This window comes from Strongylocentrotus purpuratus, unplaced genomic scaffold (genome assembly GCF_000002235.5).
Source record: "Strongylocentrotus purpuratus isolate Spur 01 unplaced genomic scaffold, Spur_5.0 spur5_contig_850, whole genome shotgun sequence".
NCBI lineage: Eukaryota > Metazoa > Echinodermata > Echinoidea > Camarodonta > Strongylocentrotidae > Strongylocentrotus > Strongylocentrotus purpuratus.
Window position 1 is genome coordinate 2,424,630 of NW_022145558.1, and position 20,595 is coordinate 2,445,224.

Consider the following 20,595-nt stretch of genomic DNA (forward strand, 5'->3'; position numbering starts at 1 on the left):
TCATACAATTTAGCGACATTGGGACAATATGATTAGTCTTTTAAAAATAATTATTTGATCGAGGCAAAACGTATGAAACAATGGGATTCACAAGCGACTAGGGGGCATTTTTATTACCATTATCATTATCTCTATCATTATTGCCTTAATTTTTTTTATTTTGAGAGCGTACAAACAAAGATCATGAAACTTCCATCATTTCTCAACTTAGTTTGTTTTAAAAAAAAGATTATAACATGATAGACAACCAAGAATTTCAAAATTTGTCACGGAACGGCCATTTACGACTCATTAATATTATCGACATTAATATGAATAGAGGATCAAGGGAACCTATACGCTAGTAAGCAGTTTTGGGATGTAAATTACCTTGTTCATTTTATTTTTTAAATCTCAGAGTGCCATATAATTATGATGGAAATGCTCTTCCAATAGGCCTATTTATGCCTACTTTACTGATCCTTTTCCAACATTAATTACTAAAAGAAGAAGAATACTGATTGATTGTGATGTTTACCTTCTTAAAAGAATGGGAAAGATGACGAGATTATAGCTGCTGTAGCAGGAATATTTACGAGCATTAATCACTAAGATTTAGTTTCTCTGTACAGGTCTACAGATAGAGTTGAGTTCTAGTCATGCGATTGCATTGTGAAAGAAACGTTGTGGAATTGATAAGAAAAGGTTGATCATCTAGCATATAAGTATTGGTGTGTACTGCAAGGTCCTGGAATCATCAAATTGTACGAAATTTAGCCAAGTATGTGTAAAGTTACAAGCACTGTACACACAGAACGATGTATATGGGACTACACGAACATGTGGCATAAGAATCCGTCCCGAATTTCATGATGTTACATGCCATATTTAGAATATTAAGGCATTTGAAGAGCCATGCTTTTTAGGGAACATTTTTAATCTGATGTTATTCCACACTTGCATAATACCAATGATAGCGCTCACAAATTATTTTTCATCTCTTCCCAGAACTCAGCCTTCTCTTTATTACTCACCATCAAATCAAGTCGTGATTTTACTTTATGATAACCTACTGTACGACGCGCATTAATTAAACGATTTTCGAAAATTATTTGGGGCGATCCGATCTGCGTCCTTCATGCATTGTACACCTGCCCCCCCCCCCCCCCACTCAGTGTTATTTAGGGTACGCATATGCATGTTCCCTCCTTTTGAACACACCCTCTAAGTCCAGTGTGTAAAACGGGATTTTGTGTATACTACGAGCCGGACTTTGGTGCGTGAAAAGTACTCCTTTAATACCGGACATTTTGGTAAAGGCCCGGTCCCACTGCACTTACGGATGCAAAGAGGATGTAAAACGTAAAAAAATCTTGCCATCCGTTGGAAAACGCTATGCATCCGTTGTGTACTCATTGCATACGTGTTTCATACGCTCTATCCATCGAGCATCCGTCCACTGTGATTTCATCCGCGCAAAAAGTTTTAAGCTGCACAAAACTTTTAGAACGGATGAACTTCCGCCGTGTACGATGTAAATCCGCGACAAATACGAGCAACAAACGTTCTATGTCCGTTATCATCCGTTAAACGTCCGCTGTATCCTCTATGCATCCTCTGGGCATCCTCGCAACTTACATCCGCTGCAGCTGAAAACGGAAAGAGGGAGAAAAGATGAGGTACATGGAACGTCTATACAGACATTACGTCGTGCTTTGAGAGAGCAACTAATATTGCATATATTGATGTGGATGAAAAGGTTGAATTCTATAATGCAACACTGTCCACAACTCTTGATAAGCATGCCCCAGTATCACAGCGGAGTATTCAACTACGACCACATGCACCATGGTATGACGAGTCACTAAGAAAGCTCAAACGTAATATCCGGGCGAAAGAGAGGAGATGGAGGAGCAGTGTAACAACAATAAATAAGCAGCTGCTCAAAAATGCTTCATCAGACTATCATTCTGCCCTAAAGGAAGCAAAGAGAAACTATCATCGTGACAAAATGTCAGGCTGTGACCACAAGGAATTGTTCCGAACCATCCAAAGGTTGACCGTGGAGAGCCCTTCACAGACCTTACCACTTCATACTTCACCAGCAGAACTGTCTAAAAGATTTTCACAGTTCTTTGAAAGTAAGATCGTCAATCTAAGAACGCGGAACTACGAACAGGTAGACAATCAAGAACCTGGATCTTCTGGGGCTTCTTCATGTTTGGTAGCTGGAAGCAAACCGCTTTGTTCATTTGAGAAGTTTGGCAAGGCTTCCCATGCTGATGTGCTCAAGATCATCAAATCAAATAAGATCAAGGCATGTTCACTTGACCCTGTTCCAGCATGTGTTTTCAAAAAGTGCTTGGATATCCTTCTTCCTGCTTTAACGGACATGACAAACCAGTCACTTCAGACTGGAACCTTTCCATCATCACTGAAATCTGCACTCATCATCCCAACGCTGAAGAGTCCTTCTGCAGACCCAGAGACTCTTAAAAACTACCGTCCGATTTCAAATTTACCTTTCCCTGGGAAAGTCATCGAACGTATCGTAAGTCAGCAGCTGATGACGTATCTGAATTCGAACTCTCTACTACCATCTAGACAATCTGCATACAGGCAGCACCACAGCGTAGAGACTGCTCTCATAAGAGTTCAGAATGACCTCTTGCAGTCATTGGATACTGGGAATGAGGCAGTCCTTCTTTTATTGGATTTAACCTCGGCATTCAACACTGTGGATCATTCCATCCTTCTTACCAGGCTCCGAGACAAATTCGGTGTTACCGGGGTGGCATTGGACTGGTTTGCATCCTATCTTTCGAGAAGACAACAGAGTGTGTTAGTCAAGGATGTGAAGTCTAATCCCAGAACGCTGCTATGGGGCGTCCCGCAAGGATCGGTGATCGGTCCGCTCCTGTTCATATGCTATACCGCTCCTGTGGAAGAAATCATCCTTAGCCATGGATTTTCAACAATGATGTACGCGGATGACACACAATTGTATGTCACAATGAAACCCCAGGCAAGGGACCAAATGGTCTCAAAACTCGAACTCTGTCTACTGGACATTCGTTGCTGGATGAGTGAAAATCAACTTACACTTAATGATAGTAAGATGGAGGTATTGCATGTGTCGTCACGTTTTAGGCAACGTCAAGAACTGGGCGCTATTACATCTGGTGGCAGTCAAGTTGGACCATCCCCATCTCTTCGTGATCTTGGTGTAATCCTTGACTGTCACTTGACTATGCAGCAACATGTCAACAATACTTGCAAGAAAGCATCTTTGGCCCTCAGAAGAATAGGTCGTGTCCGTCATTATCTCAATAGCAGGACAACTGAGATATTGGTCCACGCCTTTATAACATCACTGCTTGACAGCTGCAACTGCCTTCTCCTGGGAGCTCCAGAGAGAGAACTAGGTAAGCTACAGAGGATTCAGAACTCTGCAGCTCGCTTAGTGTCGAAAGTGAAGAGGTCTCAACACATAACACCTATCTTGAGAGATCTTCACTGGTTGCCAGTTCAGTTACGGATCCGCTACAAGGTGATTCTGATCGTCTTCAAAGCTCTCCATGGCATGTGTCCAGAGTACATCTCAGATTTACTCACACCGTACATCCCACCAAGGCGTTTGCGGTCATCTTCTCAACACCTTCTCACCCTCAATCATGGAGCCACAAAAACATATGGTGACAGGGCATTCGCATGTGGTGGACCAAAACTTTGGAACGCTCTTCCAGTGTCGCTACGCTCCATGACTGATGTTGAACTTTTTAAAAGAGCGCTGAAAACTCACCTCTTTGATGAATGCTTCGAGTAATTATTATGTAATTATTATGTAAACGTACATTGTACATTGTAAAGCGCTTTGAGAGGGCCTTCGGTCCTGAAATGCGCTATAAAAGAACGAACTATTATTATTATTATTATACATTGTTAGTAGCACGGAAATAAAAAGGATGTAAGCGTATGCATCTCGTATATAAAGTATTCAAAGCTGTCATCCACTTCCATCCGCTTTCACCCGCTAGGCTTCCGATGAACATCCTTTTAACATCCCCGCTTTATACTACCCACGTCCGTTTTTTTTCGTTCGCAAATTGTTCGCAAATTTTGTCCATTTCTGGAGCGGATGAAAACGGATGGAACCACCCCGAAAATTTTGCTCGTCCGCTGTGTCCGTTATGCATACGTTTTGTGTCCATCGGCCAGTGGGACCGGGCCATAACACGCATGGTATCCCTCCGATCACGGAGTGGGGGGGGGGGGAGTGTACAGCAGAGAAGATAACCAAATGGTGATAGGATTAAGAGATAGCTAGAAGACCTACGGGAAAAATATTTCAATACGAAATGCACAATTTTTCCACAGGGCAAAGGGTATATCTTATAATCAAACTCTTATAATTATGAAGAAATAATTGTCGTGTAATCCCCTCCCCGTATGGTCAATCTGACCCCTCAAATTGTAGCAATCTAGTACAGCGTTCTCATCCGGGGTGCCGCGAGAACATTTTAGTTATAATATAACTAATTTTGGTATAACGGAATATCAGAAACTTCAAGGTGCTCAAAAATATATCACTTTGGGTATTTTTATGAGAAAATGATGAGTAAATTATAATTTTGCTTGCGCGCAGAATTTAAAAAATCTGATAGTTTTAGGCAGCATGGTCTATGAATATCTCCATTATGATGATATGACGATATTCGGGTATTCGCTGCCGGAATATCGTCATGGCTCGAGCAGCATGGCGCCGGAACATAACCTTATTAATATTTATTTTTTAAATATCACAATGAAAATTATAACACAACAAAGTGTCCTTTTCCCCCTTGTTCGCTTCAATTCTCGTAAAATTTATAAATCAGGGTGATCCATGGCAACGAGATGAACGTATATATAATTTAATATTGTCTGTAGTGTATATTGATGACTAATAACATTTTTACAATAATGAAAGTTCCATTTTGTTCTTGCTCCCTTGCAGTATTTGAGATCCGGATAGTTTATTTCACGGCCCTAACGCGAAAATGCGAGCGTGCGTTTATGTATAATTATATTGGGTGGAAAACAAATCATCTTTGATGAATTTGGGATTAGGGTGATGCGAAACTTGTTATGTCATCAATGGGTGCGTGCCCCAAAAAAGATTGAGAAACGCTGATGTAGAATACTTAAGACTGTTTTTTTCCTCAAAATTAAATATGTTCGACATTTAGAATAGAAAAAATAATCACAATTATTAAATGACCCTTGTAACGTAAGAGAAATAAGTGAAGGGAAAACGACAAAACAGGCATTAGAGTGTATTTATGTTATGGAACGTCGTGTGCATAGCTCATTTGGTCCCGTTAGTGACGTCACAAATCTAAGGAGTGATCGGAGCGCTCTTCAAGAGACAAGTGCAAAAATGGGGCGGTATTTTAGTTTTATAATGATTAATAATCATTACTTTGAATGTTTCCAAGGCGGTACTTTATAAAATTGTTAGTTGTCACTTTCTCGTATACCATGATGCAAATAACATCAATATTCAAAATCAATTAGCCTGTCCTTTAATTATTGCAAGTGGATTGGGAATGAATTAAATCCATGCCTATACCACGCCATGTACCCCCCCCCCCTTCCCGGCTGCTATCGACTCAAGCATTCTTGCTTATGATAGTTGGCCTCTGCATTTATCTTGATTACTTTTTTTTTTTTTACTTACCTCGATACTTTTAAGCTTTCAATTATGCATTTTCTATTTGTGTGTATTTAAGTTGTCATTCTTTATGTAAATCAATTGTATTATAAACTATTATTGTTATTCGAATGTTTTATATTTGATTTATCAATAAATGCAGAAAAATCTGCTATAAAAAAAAATATATCATGCACAAATCAATTTCTAATAGGTCTCCGAGAGCGTGATAGGAGCGGTGGATAATATCTTGAACATCCCAGAGAGTACCTTCGAGACAACGAGCTCCAAGCAGGTCTCAAACGAAATACTGACTACAATCTCCATATTGACTGAAGTCATTCAAAAGACATCCACTAACAACTTCACCTACAGGTATGAGGATAATTGACCGGACGCGATGGATTCCCTTCCCTTGTCTCAGTATTGAGTGATCTCGAGTTTTTAGAAATCAGAGTCAAATCCATTTAAAATTCCATATGATTTATTTTAAAGGTTGAATTTTACAAACCGCGATCATACACACTAAGAAATAAAGGTACAAATTTGCGCCATTAGAGGTGCAGACCTCTGCTACTAAAACAGCACCATATAGGGCGGGGTGTAGTTTTGCACCCTAGAGGGAGCAGGGGTGGATCCAACCGGCGGCAGGGGAGGGGGCCCAATTCGTGAGAAAATATTTAGCGGCGATACAGCCGGCCGATAATTCGTTCAGTGGGGCGGGGGGGGGGGGGGTGGGGCTGAGCACTAATTCTTTTTTTGTTGCTCCCGAAAATTTGAAAATCGCGCCGGCCGATAATTCGCTCAGTGGGGGAAAGGGGAGTGAGCACTAATTTGTTTTGGGGGAGCTCGAAAATTTGAAAAATCGCACCTCCCCCCTCCCCTTGAGCGCCAGGGGAGGGAGCCCATCTCCAAAATAAAGGTAAAATTAACTTGTTTTTACACGTTTTTTTCCCAAGGGAAGGGGCCCGGGCCCGCGGCCTCACCCTAGATCCGCCACTGAAAGGGAGCATATACGTGCACTCTTAGGGGTGTAGACATTTACTACAATAGCAGCACCCCTTAGGGTGTAATTCTTACACTACTTTGGGTGCAGAATTGCAACGTTTGCGTTGCTGCTATTGTAACAGAAATCTGCACCCGTTTTTTTTTTTTTTTTTTTCATCCTCGTAGTTGCAGTTTAAATGCAGCTGAATTTTTAAATTTGTAAACTGGCCTAATGTCATTGGGTATTATTTTCAAACGTGACATAGATGAGCATACGCGCATCTTATCCGTGCAATATCATTTGGTAATAAATAATGATAATAATAAAAATGGTTTCTTATAAAACGCACACGTCCGCCACATCGTGACGCTCCTGGCGCTGCCCGATTGTTATCCTTGCTTCAGCAAAGCGGCCATTACGGCGCTCTAGGTAGAATTTCAAGGAACTCATTCCTGCCAGGTACCAATGTACATCACCCGGGTGGAGTAAGAGAGAAAGGTGCACGGTCACGTGATGTCTTTTGACCAAATACATTGGCTACATTCTATAACCCATGTTATCAATTTGATACGTCCACTGATACCTAAATAAGCCCAAATACCCACGTGTGTAACCCCCCCCCCCCACCAACATTCTGATTGTTTTATTTCTAAATACAGTGGATCAAATATTATACTAGCAGTCGTCAAAGTTGATAGGACGAGTTTTCCACTCAGAACTGCCATAGGTGGAGCCGGGAATGACGTCATCGATATTTCAACCGATGAAGGAACTATGTCTAATATGGCGGACGTAGCATATGTTACTTTACCATCTGCAATTCTACCTTTAGTGCCAGGTTTGTTTCTTCTTCTTTACTTTTTCGATATTGACATTACTTTCTTCGAAAAACTACAGCTTCAAGACTAAAACTTAAATCAACATTATTCTCATAACTCTGAGGTACAGTTCACTTTATATAATATAAATTGGAACATAAAAAAAAAATTAATGTTGCAATAGTTAAGAAGAAATGTTTGCGATCAGAATAACCAAGACACCATATTACCAAAAGCTAAGAAACAAATAAAAAGACAAGCAAACGATCTAATGATAGACCCAATCTCCCCCCACCCACACTTGTCAAGTTACAAAGGTCGTGTTGAACCCATTTGTAGATGTTGGTCTCGTGGGCTGTCGGTCAAATGGGAAACCCCTGACATTCCATTGAGACCAATTACTCAAAAAGTAAGTTTTCCCCGAAATGAAGATTTCTTGTAAAGACTGCATTTGTATTACATTCACGTATATTGAACGCATACAACACTGTGTTTGAACTTTAGATGACAGTAAGGCAATACCCGTCAGTGTCTTTCTAGTAAACTCGCCCAAACTGTTTCAGGGTGACAGACCATCTTCATCAAGTATTCCATCGTCTAGAGACAAGCAGAATCAGCAGCCAAAGATCACCGTTGTCGCTTCTCCTATCTTAACTGTGACCATTGAGGGAACTGATATCAAAGACCTCCCTGATAATGAATCAATTACCTTTGTGTTTCCTGTGAATCAGGTATATTTATGTAGACTCTCTTTTATTGAAACGACCACTTAATAACTCCCGAATTTGTACTAAATTTCATGATGAAGGAGCTGTCAATTGCACTTCTCACCAAAAACGTTTGTTGTAATGATGAAGATAAGCTTAAGACATATGTCGTAATGAGGGTAAATTATTCAACAGATGATAAGGTCATGTACTAAATAGAAATTCCCATTAAAAACTCCATTACACAGGGGTCGATACTTATAGCCCTGTAAAGCCAAATCTAAGCAATGGTAGATGTATTGTGTTTTGGTGCCACTTTTGGTAATGAAAGAATGTAGTCACAGATCACATGTGTAACACAAACAGTTTGGACAGAGAAGCACAAAAATTGCAATTGTGTAGTCATTAGGATGGTGTAGTTCTCAGAATACCAATGTTAACTGAATTGTTTTTGCGATACAATAACGCCTTAATTGTTCTTTGTTATGCATACCTGTATTAGAGTTCGGCGGAAAAATACAATGGCACCAACCTTCCAGCGCGCTGTGTGTTTTGGGACATCACCTTGGAAGAATGGTCTGACGAAGGGTGTAAAATCGACAAAACTACCTTTACAGACATGGTGGCCTGTCGGTGTAATCATCTCACAAGCTTCGCTGTTCTTTTGGTATAATATCCATTTCAAATCTCATGTTCTCGTTTGTTAACGCGTGAAGCCATGTTGCTGATACAGACATCTTGATCGTGAACATATGTTAATCATATCAAAAGGGGAAATAATTGAGTGTTGAACAGTTTTGAGCATAGATATTTCAAGAAGTTATGGAATGAAAGACAATGGTCGTTTACAACGTTATATAAGGCAATTGTATGCATGTTCTACTTCTCTACTTATGGTGGCATGTATCACGTCATAGTTATGCGTACCTAGGCACTATAAAGCCCACATTAATACATGTATTTGATTTTAGTCTGTACTATACACTACTAGATTTACTTTTTTCTTTCAACTTGTTATGGGTTTATTTTCTTGACTTATAACAAAACTAATAGCCAATAAACTACTTTTTACAATCACAATGTTTAGTAAGACCTTCGGGAGCCATGAGAGACAAAAATGATATTTTGGGTATTTTGTTCGAATCTGATAGTCACAAACATACCATTACATGTAAATATATTCGATCGAATTTTAAGGAGTTAAACTTTCCTCCCAATCTTTTCCTGTTTAAACTTCTTTTGTGTTGATGAACTTCTTAGGTAGGGATTCTGCTATCGTAAACAAATACGAACAGCAAACATTTGAATAAGTTTAATTTGGTCCATCGTATATATACCGGAATGCATCTAAAATTCTTCTGGAAAGGGGAATCCTATTGTAGATATAGTAATTCAAATCGTTATTCTTTATCATTTTCAGGATATCAAGGGAAGTCTTAAATCTCAAGTTATTGATCTGATCAGTCGCATCGGTTGCATTGCTTCAATTGTGTGTCTGTCTTTGACCATTAGCATTCTTCTGGGTTTTAGGTAAGCAATGTTTGAACCCAGCTGATTAAAGTTAATATGACTTTTTGTCAGTTTAAGCGTTTCATCCCAAAGGCTCATGTCATGCATGACATTTGCAACATCACTTAGCACGACGTCCTCCATATTTTGGTTTGATTATTTATTTTACTTGATTTATAAGAAAGCATGTGTTATGCTTGTAAGTAAGCACCAAGGAGACCGACGGCTTTAAGACCTTTCCGAGGGACTAACTAACCGTATACATGCCTTAATAGAGGGCATTAGCGAAACCACTTGGTTTAGAAGCCGTGTCCTCCCAGTTTCGAAACCAAGGCTCTATCACCGAGCCGTCTCCACTCTTTTACCTCTTTGTTTTTACAGCTGTTACTGTCATTCTCTAACCTTCCGTTTTCCATACGTTCACACTACAATCCCCCACAATTTTTTTTAGAATTAAAAGAAAATTCTAATCGTCTACTCTGGCGTTTTAGGACCGCCACTAGCATGGAAATGTTCCATATAGAGTTTGAAAATCCAATAAAAATAGTGAAAATCCTATAAAAATCATTACTTTTTGGCCGCATAGTACCTTCAAAATAAATCCTGGTACTGTAAAGTATAGTTTAATAATATGATCTTATTAACATGTTATAATGGAGACTACTTCATGAAATCATATTGCAAAGTCTACTTTAATTTGTTTCCAAAATATACATAGAGCCTAGCCGTGTACATAGTTTCCCATACTACAGTTCAATAATATGGAAGAATATACGAGCAGTTGGCTTACAAAGTATCCCACACTGATTTAATGTGGGTAAAATCACATGTACGCTGTAAATACCACCGATATATTTGATAAAATATCGTTCATTTTCTGCCTATAGCCCCAATAAATATGGTAGATTTTACTCTAGATGAATATTGATAATTCATTTTCTTTGGCGAGAAAGGGGTTTTGTAGACAAACGCGTTGACTTTAATAATGTGTTCGTGGATTTCTTCCCACAGAAAACTGCGTGGAAAACGACCACAACAGATCATCGTTAATCTCTGTTTCGCTTTGCTATGTTTATACGTCATTTTCGTCATCGGTATTGACCGACCGACCTGGAGGATCAGCTGTACTGTGGTTGCTATCCTATTGCATTACTTCTGCCTTGCATCGCTTGCTTGGATGGGTGTAGAAGCCTTCAGCATGTACATGTCATTCGTCAGGGTTATGGACACCTACATACCCAAGTTACTCCTTAAATGTTGTCTCGTCGGATGGGGTGGGTCGAAGGCTCTATTTCATTTTTTTTTAATCGTTTGAATTTCCAAAAGAAAGGTTATAAACTGCTTTCCAAGGCATAATAGAAAGGCACTCCAAAAAATGAATTATCATTTGATTTTTGTAAATATGTGGGGGATAATGCTTGATTTTATTCCAAACTCGATTTCTTTCGGTATTAAAATTCACCGACAGTTTGTTTTCATTTGATATTCTGATGACTTAAACACAAAGCTCCAGCTCCCGCAAATGTGTAAGTTTACTCTCACCGATTTGAAATGTTATTTTTATAAACCGTATTTATGTGATTCGAAAGGTTTTATTGTTGTAAGGTGTCGATTCTTCACATATGAGACAATAAACAATATACTTGATATTCCCGTATCCAAATACACAAGTATGTACTGCATTGAGAGACCCTGGTTGCAATCTATGCAAGATGACGTGTGGATATGACTATGTTTTTTAAACTTGAGTACTATTCACGTCTCAAAGACTATTTCCTTTAAGGTTCCTATTCCATAAGGGTCGCATTATGTCGTACGATCTTGTGCCAAGATTCTAGATGCTTTGTTAACATTCGAGGAAAATAATGGCGGAAGTGGCAAAACATCTTAAAGGGTAAACTAACCCACCCCTTTTTTTTAAGAATATTTTGTATTTGTCAGTAATTTCAAAAGTTTTCAAGGAGTCGCAGCAAATTTATTTACATTATGTATTTAGAACTTTTCAGCACTTTTGATCATCTGCAAAACTTTCTTGGCTCAGACGATGGTGTCAGACGGGTTTAAATTAAAGTGCAGACAACTTGGGGGATCCCTTAAATTTGGGGGAGGGTGGCTTTGTCAATGAAAAGACATCTCTCGTCCACCTATAGGCCATTTCCGTAATGTAATCAAATTTAATCCATAAATCTTGTTAAAGTGCTCATTACAATGTTTTCTTTCACCTGTTACAAACGAATTTATTTCAAAGGTTTTTCCTACCAGCAACAATTAATGTATGCAATTCGCACGCTGACTATTGAAATGTAAGTAATTGTAACAGGTGAATTAAATAATTAACATGGCACAAAGATTTATGCATTAAATATGATTAAATTGCGAAGATGATCTATTGAATTAATGAGCCCGCATGCTTGTAATATTGATCATATTGTTTTGTATGTTGTAGATCTTGAAAACACACATTGAAGTATGTGCTACCTATGGCATATGAATTAAGGCAAATGTGAACTTTGTGTTATAGTTCACATTAGGGCACACACATTATAATGTCTTATATTTCCTATTTGCCTTTAACAAAAATTTTCGGGGAAGATCTCAGCCTGAACCTACCAGGTGGACGCTTTTCATCGTATCCAGGACCGCTATCCAAGATGTTATGTATTATCAATCTTTGTTTCTCACTCATTTTTTTTTGCTTCAGTCATTTCTCCTATCACTATATTATACTTATTGACATTTCTGAATGGTATTTATACTCCAAAATACAGGCATTCCGTTCATGGTCGTCATAGCAACAGTTGCCAGCAAATGGACAGCGTACCAAAACTCTGAATAGTAAGAAAAAAGATTCAACAATTTTGCTCTTAACCCGACAAAGACCTCCGTTGCTTTGTGCTTAATCCAAAACGCTCAATTTGTTCTCGGCTTTTCATGAAAGCATTGTGCGTCTCTTCATATCAGTTTTACACAGATATAACCAGGTGTTAGAAAGTAATGTGGCGTGTTAATCTTAAGTCACACTAGAGGTACGATTTCGGACAACCACTGTTCGATAATTGGTTGTCAGAGGTCGTAGAGAGGTGTTTGGCTATCTTAAAAAGGTTGTCGGTGGTCGGCATTGGTCTCCAGGCAGAGCTTTGGTCGGATGGAGGTTTACGTGGCTGCATCGAAAACCTTTTGCCGATCAAACTGGTCGTGGAAAATGTCAGGTTCATCTTGGCCACAAGGGTAGGCGACAGGTCTCACACTGATTGCTGACTGATCGCCCCTTGATCGCCGCCTGATCACAGCCTGAACAAGGCCTGATTCTGAGTGCTTACCTATTTTTACCGGGCGATATTTCGTTGAGAACATTTGTCGGTAGCTGATCGGCGAATGATTAACGACTAGTGGCTGAATAATCTCCAAAGCTTCGAGAACAATGACAACCAGCAACAAATTTTAATTTTTGAAACTTTGACAATTCTTTTGCCGCTTCTACTGCTGCGTCAAAAATACAGTTTGTTTCATATATTTCTATTGAGCGGGAAAATATAATAGGAAAGTATGAATACCAATACTGTTTCTTGATTTACATAGATCATGCTATTCTGCGATTTATTTATAATAAACCAGATGTCATTCACAAACTTTCATGAAGTCTTATCTAGTCATGACTTGCCACTGTCTCTTGAATACAAGATTTGATTTAATCGATTTAAAAAAAAGGGGTCACGGTAATCTTCTTAGTCGAAATACTGCGCATAATCAATACTATGAATCATCACCGTCACCATGTTGATCTTGATTACTAACGAGTTTATATTATGGATGCAGTATAATCACATATCACTCTATATGTCCTGCCAAGGCAGCCACTTAAAAAGAGATAACAACATAATAAGATGACTTGTGTTGTTATTTTTTGGGTGAAAAACTCCCCTCCCCTTTAATAGTGTACTCTCCATTTCCTTTCTTTTTCCACAACGTATTACCTTCATTCTCTTAGGTGCACGCAGCTCATTTTCTCAATCGTTTTTTTTTACTTTAACTTTTAATAGTTTTTCCCTATCCCGCTCTCTATTTTGTCACAGTGGTTTTCACTTCTACGATGAAAGCATAATAATCTGTTTCAATGCAACCTACTTATAAAAGTAAATTGGTTGCATATGTACTAGGGATATGTTTATAAATGTGTATATATATATATATGTATATATATATATATATACACATTTATAAACATATATATATTTAAATATTTTCGCTCCAAAACACCTTTGATCCGTCTTTCGTCATAATTTGCATTCAAAGTTACATTAACAAGCCAACAAGCGCAGTCTTAATGAGAAAGTCAATATTACAGAGATGCTTAACATGCGTAGATGATCATAAGTTCATTGATCCAAACAAGAGATGAATGGGTTGCCTTAATATTGAGTTCATGTTATAATGATTATGTTAAATTCTCAGAGTAGCAAATTCATTTCAAATGTCATATTTTTCGTTTTTATGTCCCCTGTAATGGAAAAGGTCAATAAATATTTCTTGATCAGTGGCAAATAATATATATTTGTTTCCCCTTTTCTTTCAGCTGCTTCCTTTTACCCGGACCTTCTTTATATTTTGGACTGATTCTGCCAATCGGTCTGATCCTCACCTGTAATTGCATCACCTTTACAATTGTTATCTATAAGCTAACCTGTGGTAGGAAGACTTTCTCCGCCACCAGTACAAGGCTGTCCAAGAAAGAAAGGGGAGCCAAAACCCGGATCGAAACCATTCGCCGGGCACAAAATGCTGTGGCAATCGGCACGCTGCTCGGTCTCACTTGGGTCTTTGGTTTCCTGGCTGTAGGTGATGGTCGCATGGTATTCGGTGCCCTCTTCGCATTCTTGAATTCTCTCCAGGGAGTCTTTGTCTTCCTCCTCTTTGGCATCAGGCAACCTGAAGTGAAAGAAAAACTAAGGGCGACTCGGATGCGACTGTTGCAGAGTGTAAGGTCTGCGCGTAGAGGTTCAGACTTTTGGACCTCATCGAGTGAAGCGCGCATGGATTCACGACCCTCTGACGTCACGATTATCCAAATGGAAAAAAAACACTAGCTTTACTGAACCACTGCCTTCAATGTGCCCCGGAAGACAAGCGGTTATAATCGTTACTTCCGGGTCGAAACATGATGTTTTGTAGAATGTAGCAGTTTAGTCTTGTTAAAAAAAATTGTACAATAAAGTCTTCTACTAACTACTACTAGTACTATTACTACTACTACTTCTACTACTACTACTACTACTACTAATGTAAAAGTATGCGTAAGACGTAACGGACGATTGAGTTGAGAAAATTAAAAAAACAAGTATGTAAAGGAAAATATATTGTTCGAAAATAACAAAACCTTTTGCAAGATTTCCCCTGGGCCTGTTCCAAATATTTATGTGAATTGTGAATCACAAAATGATACAATCCGAACGCATGATACTAATACATCATTTATACAATAAAAAATGAAAATGGTTATCATATAAAAGCAAAAAAAAGACGATAACGATATATTTATCACTTCTACATGTAGTTAGGGTCACATTGTATTTCTTAAAACATTGTAACGATGTCCCTCATGCCCAAAAGCGTCATTTTAAAGGGTCCCTAAGTTGTTAAATGATTTGATTTTGTTTTCATTGGAGCGTACTTTGAGAACTTTAGTAACATAAAATCATGTGATACATGCTCTTACCATCGATAGTTTTTACATATTTAAAACTTTCCAATATTGATGGTTTTTGATAATTATTTTGATAATAGGTTACTGTAGTTGAAAGGTTTTACTTGAGCGCATTGTCTTCTTTTACTGTTTTTTAGCTTTAGCCGATTGTCAGCTTTTGAAATGTGTCATCTTATTCTAAGAATACTTTATGGCTTTCTTCTGCATCGCAAATGCTTTATCAAACCGTGGTTCTATAGGCTTAACTGTCAAGTGGATTGAATAATCAATTTGCAAAATATAAAGAACAACTTTTAAAAATGCATTTAATGGAAGAGGGAGGGGGGGGGGTAATCATATTCTCACAATTTGTTTTTCATAGAATTACAATTTTTATTACACATTAATTGTCTTAAAGGTTACCAAAGAACTTTTCTATTGATTTTCTGATGAAATAAACCTTTATCACCTAGAACTTATTTTGATAGAACACCTTGAAAATCAGCAAAATTAATGAAAACAAAACTTCCACAGCTGCAATGATGTGTGCACTAGGGTCTTAATAATTATTTATTCATTGTCTTGTGGACGGTATTTGTCCAATACATTTAGATATACAGCGTTATTCACTCCTATCCCACAATACACAGAAATAATTTCTATCTCCACCTAATCAGGACAGTTTTTGCCCTTCAAAAAAAAAAATTATAGCGGTCCCTCTTTTTGGAATGGTTTGGATTCGGATCATCGTTAAATTGCTTTGAAACTGAAATTATCATGTCTAGTAAATTTTGTGTGCCCTCCCTAGTCCTTCTTAGCCCTTTTTCTCCAATTGTAATCTTCATTTATGCAGGTTCTAGTTACTAATGTATAAAAACAAATTACTTTTTTTCTAAATATGTATGAACGAATTGCATATTGCTAAATTATTATCTCAGGGCACTTTCTAATCTAATTCGCTCTCTCTTTTCATGAGCAGCTTGGTGTACACGATCCAATGCTGGCCTCTTGAAATAATCATTTCACTCGGAAAACTGTGTAACAATTACCTTTGTGGTTTTGTCGAAGTAATCTTATGCAGTTTGATCTTTCATGTTATTATATTCTTGACCTCATCACTATATAGACTCACTTGATGTTTCGTGAACCGCGATGCTTTGCTAACTAAATTGCTTGGGTTACTACGCATTATGACCAGGTAATTCTAGGCATTTATTAGTGCTAATGCATTTGTGTACGAATTTCCTTATTCCATTAAATTACGGGTTTTTTTTCTACTGCTACAATATTGAATGTGTGGTATTTATTATCACCTAAATTGTAAGCTTTCCTAGATTAAATAAATGTGAATTTGGGTCAAATTCAAAGCTTCTACCATTCTTTTCATTCACTGTCTTGACCTGTTTTAATGTATACACAACCTTGCCGGTTATTCCTTGCATTAGGAGTTTATTTTGTATCTTTTAATTCTGTTTTGCCTTATTTTAATTATGTTACTGAGATTATGACTAGCTCATCATATAAAGAATGAAGAAAAAAGTCTCATCCTAAAGAGAAAGCTTCAGGGGGCAATTATCTCGACTCCGGTCGATGATTATTCTCAAATTCCACGAACGCGGATATATGGGGCTACTACGGTACTGCAATCTACTATGATCGTGACGTCATAAAATCAATGATTGGCAAAATCTTTAAAAGAAAAAATTTGGGGACTTACGAAAAAAGAGGAAAAACTAAAAAAAAAAAAAAAAATCCATGTTTCTTTAACCAACGACTCTGTGAATCACGAAGAACATCAAAATACTTAATATACATCTTTCTAAATATTTAAACTACAGAACGTCTCAATATAAACATAATGTTAATTTAATAAAAGCAGGGACAAAATTAGCAGTCAAAGTTATATTTTTTTGTTTTAAATAGCGCCTTGGGCCATTCCATGGTAGCTGCGACCATGGAAATCTCAGAATATGCAGTTCCAAACGGATATAGCAAATCGGTAGATTGTAGTCACGAAACATGTTTTTAAGACTAAAGTAATATCACTTTTGAGAGGGTGCTTTACAATATAACGATTTTTTTATTTAACATTTCATCACTTTAGACTCGATTTCAAGCGCGACAACGATCATTAAATATGGTAAAATCGTAAATGCTTCCAATATGTTCATTTGAACCAAATTCATGAACCCATACCAAAACTTTGTATTACCTTTAACATATTTTATTTTGTGGTATTAACATAACCATCTGATACAGCAGGAAGGGGTAAATACACGATGTTGTTTCTTCTGGGATTTTTTTAAAAGGATGAATACAAAATGAAAGATTTGTTTTGAACGGGATTTATTACAAGTAAAAGAAAACAAATAGAAATAATTCAATTTTACAGTGTTGAATAGCGTATTGCCTGTGGAAAGTAATATATGTAAATGGAGAATGAGTGAAGATGCAAAATACCATAATTGTCAAGAAGATAAAGATATTATAAATGCTTTGGTTACGTGTAAATTAAATAAAACAAATTGGGGCATATGTTACCTGGCTGATTAAAACAGTTTTTCACAAGCATATTGTCATTAACATTGATTTTTCATTAAAAAAATAGCGAACATAACGAAATAGAAGATTTTATTACCATAGCTTTGTGGACAGTTGTTACGAAATTATAAGATTGTTGATAATAGAAAATCCAATTTGAATTTGTATTTGCTTGTGAACTACTAAAAAGACTGGAAGTTAACAAGAAATGTACTGGTAAAAATTTGTTTAGACTTTATTTGATTTTGTTTGATATTTTTATTTGAATGTGAAATGAAAGTCTTCAGTTTATAAATAAATGCTATTGAAAGAAGAATAACAAAAACCATGAGCTTTCGTGTCTTGAGAAATCATAAAGCATTAGATAAAAGTATAATCCGATGTCATGTACTGATTGTCAGATAAAGGCGCTACATTAAAATTTGTCCACCCTATTCGTCTCTGGGACAGGACGTTAAATAGAGGCCCCGAGTAGAAGAAGGTCGCCACCTTTGCTCAGCAACAACTCAGAGCGGCGACCGACCGATTTGTAGCATGCTCGGTCGCCGCTAGAATTTAGGCATCGCCTAACGATTTTTTGAGAAGTCGAGCATGCTGTAGAACCACAGCGATGCCTGGGCGGTACCTTGTCTATTTCCCGTCGGTCGCCGGTCGATTTTAGGTCAAAACTGGGCGAAATCGGGGAGATTTTTCGGGCGGCGTCCCGGCAGTGACCGACTGATGACCCATCGATTCCCGAGTGGTATCCCACCGGCCACCGGCTAATTTTTTTAAAGAAATTGCCCGGCGGCCGGCCGGTGATCTGCGGGGCACCAAAATACGCTCGGTGCCCAAGCACATGGAAAAGTTTCAGGTCGAAATTCCACTAAAGCGGATCTGTGCTTGTCTTTCTTTGCTCAGCGCGCACAGGTACGTCTCATGACCCTACGCGCCAACTGCACACACAGCCACACAAAGGCGACTGTGCGGACCAGTCCATTAGCAAATATAGGTAGACCAAAGAAGCTCAATGTACAGAGGGATAACACATAGTTGTAATGTGTGCACTGAAGATGCATTGAGTAGAGTTGGGAATTTTCTCCATAAAACAGCGTTCAATAAATTGGCCTAAAATTCTTTTTTTTTTAGGTTGTTATAGCTTTAGACAAGAAAAAAAAAGTTCCAGAATAAATATCTTTATTTTAAAGGTCATTTTTTGTAAAGATGTATTTATTAGCAATAACATAATAACATACAATAACAAAATCAAATCTTACAGCAACTAATGATTTGAAAAAAAATTGAACTTCACCTACTTTTCCAAATTTCTAATTACTTACACTTTTAAAATAATATTTCACTATAAACTATTCAAACCATAAAGATTTGTCGTTGTATTTTTTTTTACCTTAATACCTAAATATACACTTTATAAAGTTTCAATATACTGCGTACTGTGCTATGTTGCGAATAAGCGTTAACATTTCAATTTCAATTTCCATTTATTTATTCAACCATAAAAATACCTTTACAATAATAATTCATGAAAATATAAAAACATAGGATTAGGAGCCCCTGAAGAAGTTTGAAAACAAACTTGTGATTGGGACACCAAACATGACACGTATATCGAGAAAATTAACAAAAACAACATTAACGGGAAAACAAATATGTACACGAATTTTGTTTGTATAAAGACCTATATGAGGATAAGACATTTACAGCAAATTAACAGCAAAGGACGCACACAGGACACGACGTCAAGCGACACTGCGTCACTATATGCGCCCCCCCCCCCCGCTGGCGCTTTGCAGTATTACAAAACATTAAAACGAATATATATATATATATATATATATAAATATAAGAAAAAGAACAAGTAACATCGTTCATTTTATAGCCTATTACTAGAAGTTCTTCACTTATATAAACATTTATCTTGAAAAGGTGATATAATTTTTTTAAAGGATTTTCCAAAATGTTCTAACGAGTTTATAGTGTATAACAAATGAGAAGTTGTTTCAACCTCCTCACACTGTCTACACTTGCTGTCATTAAGAACACGCCATATTAGCGAATTTCTTTTGAAGGTAAAATATTGTACAGAAATTTAAAATTGAATTGCTTATAATCATGTTATCTCCAATTTTACACATTTTGAACTATAAAAACTTGTTCCAATTGAAATAGTCTGGTAATGCAAAACATTCGACCAGATATAAATAGTTGACGGTTCTTGAGTAACCCTTGCACTTAATTTTGAATAAATCTTTTTTGTAGTTATAGAACCAAGAGTCATATCTTTTCCTGTTTTGATTTATTTGATTTTTGATTTATTTATTTCTGTTTGACTTTCTTTTTCTTTTGCATTTTTACAAATATATAACGAACAAAACATTGCAAATTTTACACATGACAAAAGAATATATATAGAATAAAGTAAGGCTGACTGTTACTAATTGAGAACATCAAATGGGAGGGTTGACAAAGTAAGCAAAGCATGAATACCCTCAATAGATACATAATAGTACAAATATGGATGGAAAATATTGGTAAAAGGGGAAAGAGAGAGAGAGAGAGAGAGAGACAGAAAAAGAGGGGAAAAGAAAGAGGTGGTGTACATTAAGATTCACAGATGTATGTGGTAGTTGGATTTTGATGTGATATAGGCCTATGTAGATAAAACAAAAACGAAAAGAAGA

The 20,595-nt window shown here is 37.3% G+C and overlaps 1 protein-coding gene across 3 annotated transcripts in view; it reads left to right on the top strand.

Moving 5' to 3' along the window:
- The window catches only part of LOC757117 (adhesion G-protein coupled receptor G2), a 34,656-nt gene extending 19,721 nt beyond the window's left edge, over positions 1-14,935 (top strand). For all 3 annotated transcript variants that reach the window (XM_030994279.1, XM_030994286.1, XM_030994293.1), the window contains 8 exons: positions 5,886-6,046; positions 7,319-7,497; positions 7,982-8,208; positions 8,687-8,851; positions 9,605-9,714; positions 10,705-10,967; positions 12,462-12,528; positions 14,267-14,935. In XM_030994279.1, coding sequence (XP_030850139.1) covers positions 5,886-6,046; positions 7,319-7,497; positions 7,982-8,208; positions 8,687-8,851; positions 9,605-9,714; positions 10,705-10,967; positions 12,462-12,528; positions 14,267-14,777 — 1,683 coding nt within the window. In that variant the 3' untranslated portion in view covers positions 14,778-14,935. The remainder of the gene's footprint in view (positions 1-5,885; positions 6,047-7,318; positions 7,498-7,981; positions 8,209-8,686; positions 8,852-9,604; positions 9,715-10,704; positions 10,968-12,461; positions 12,529-14,266) is intronic.
- The last annotated feature ends 5,660 nt before the right edge of the window (positions 14,936-20,595 follow it).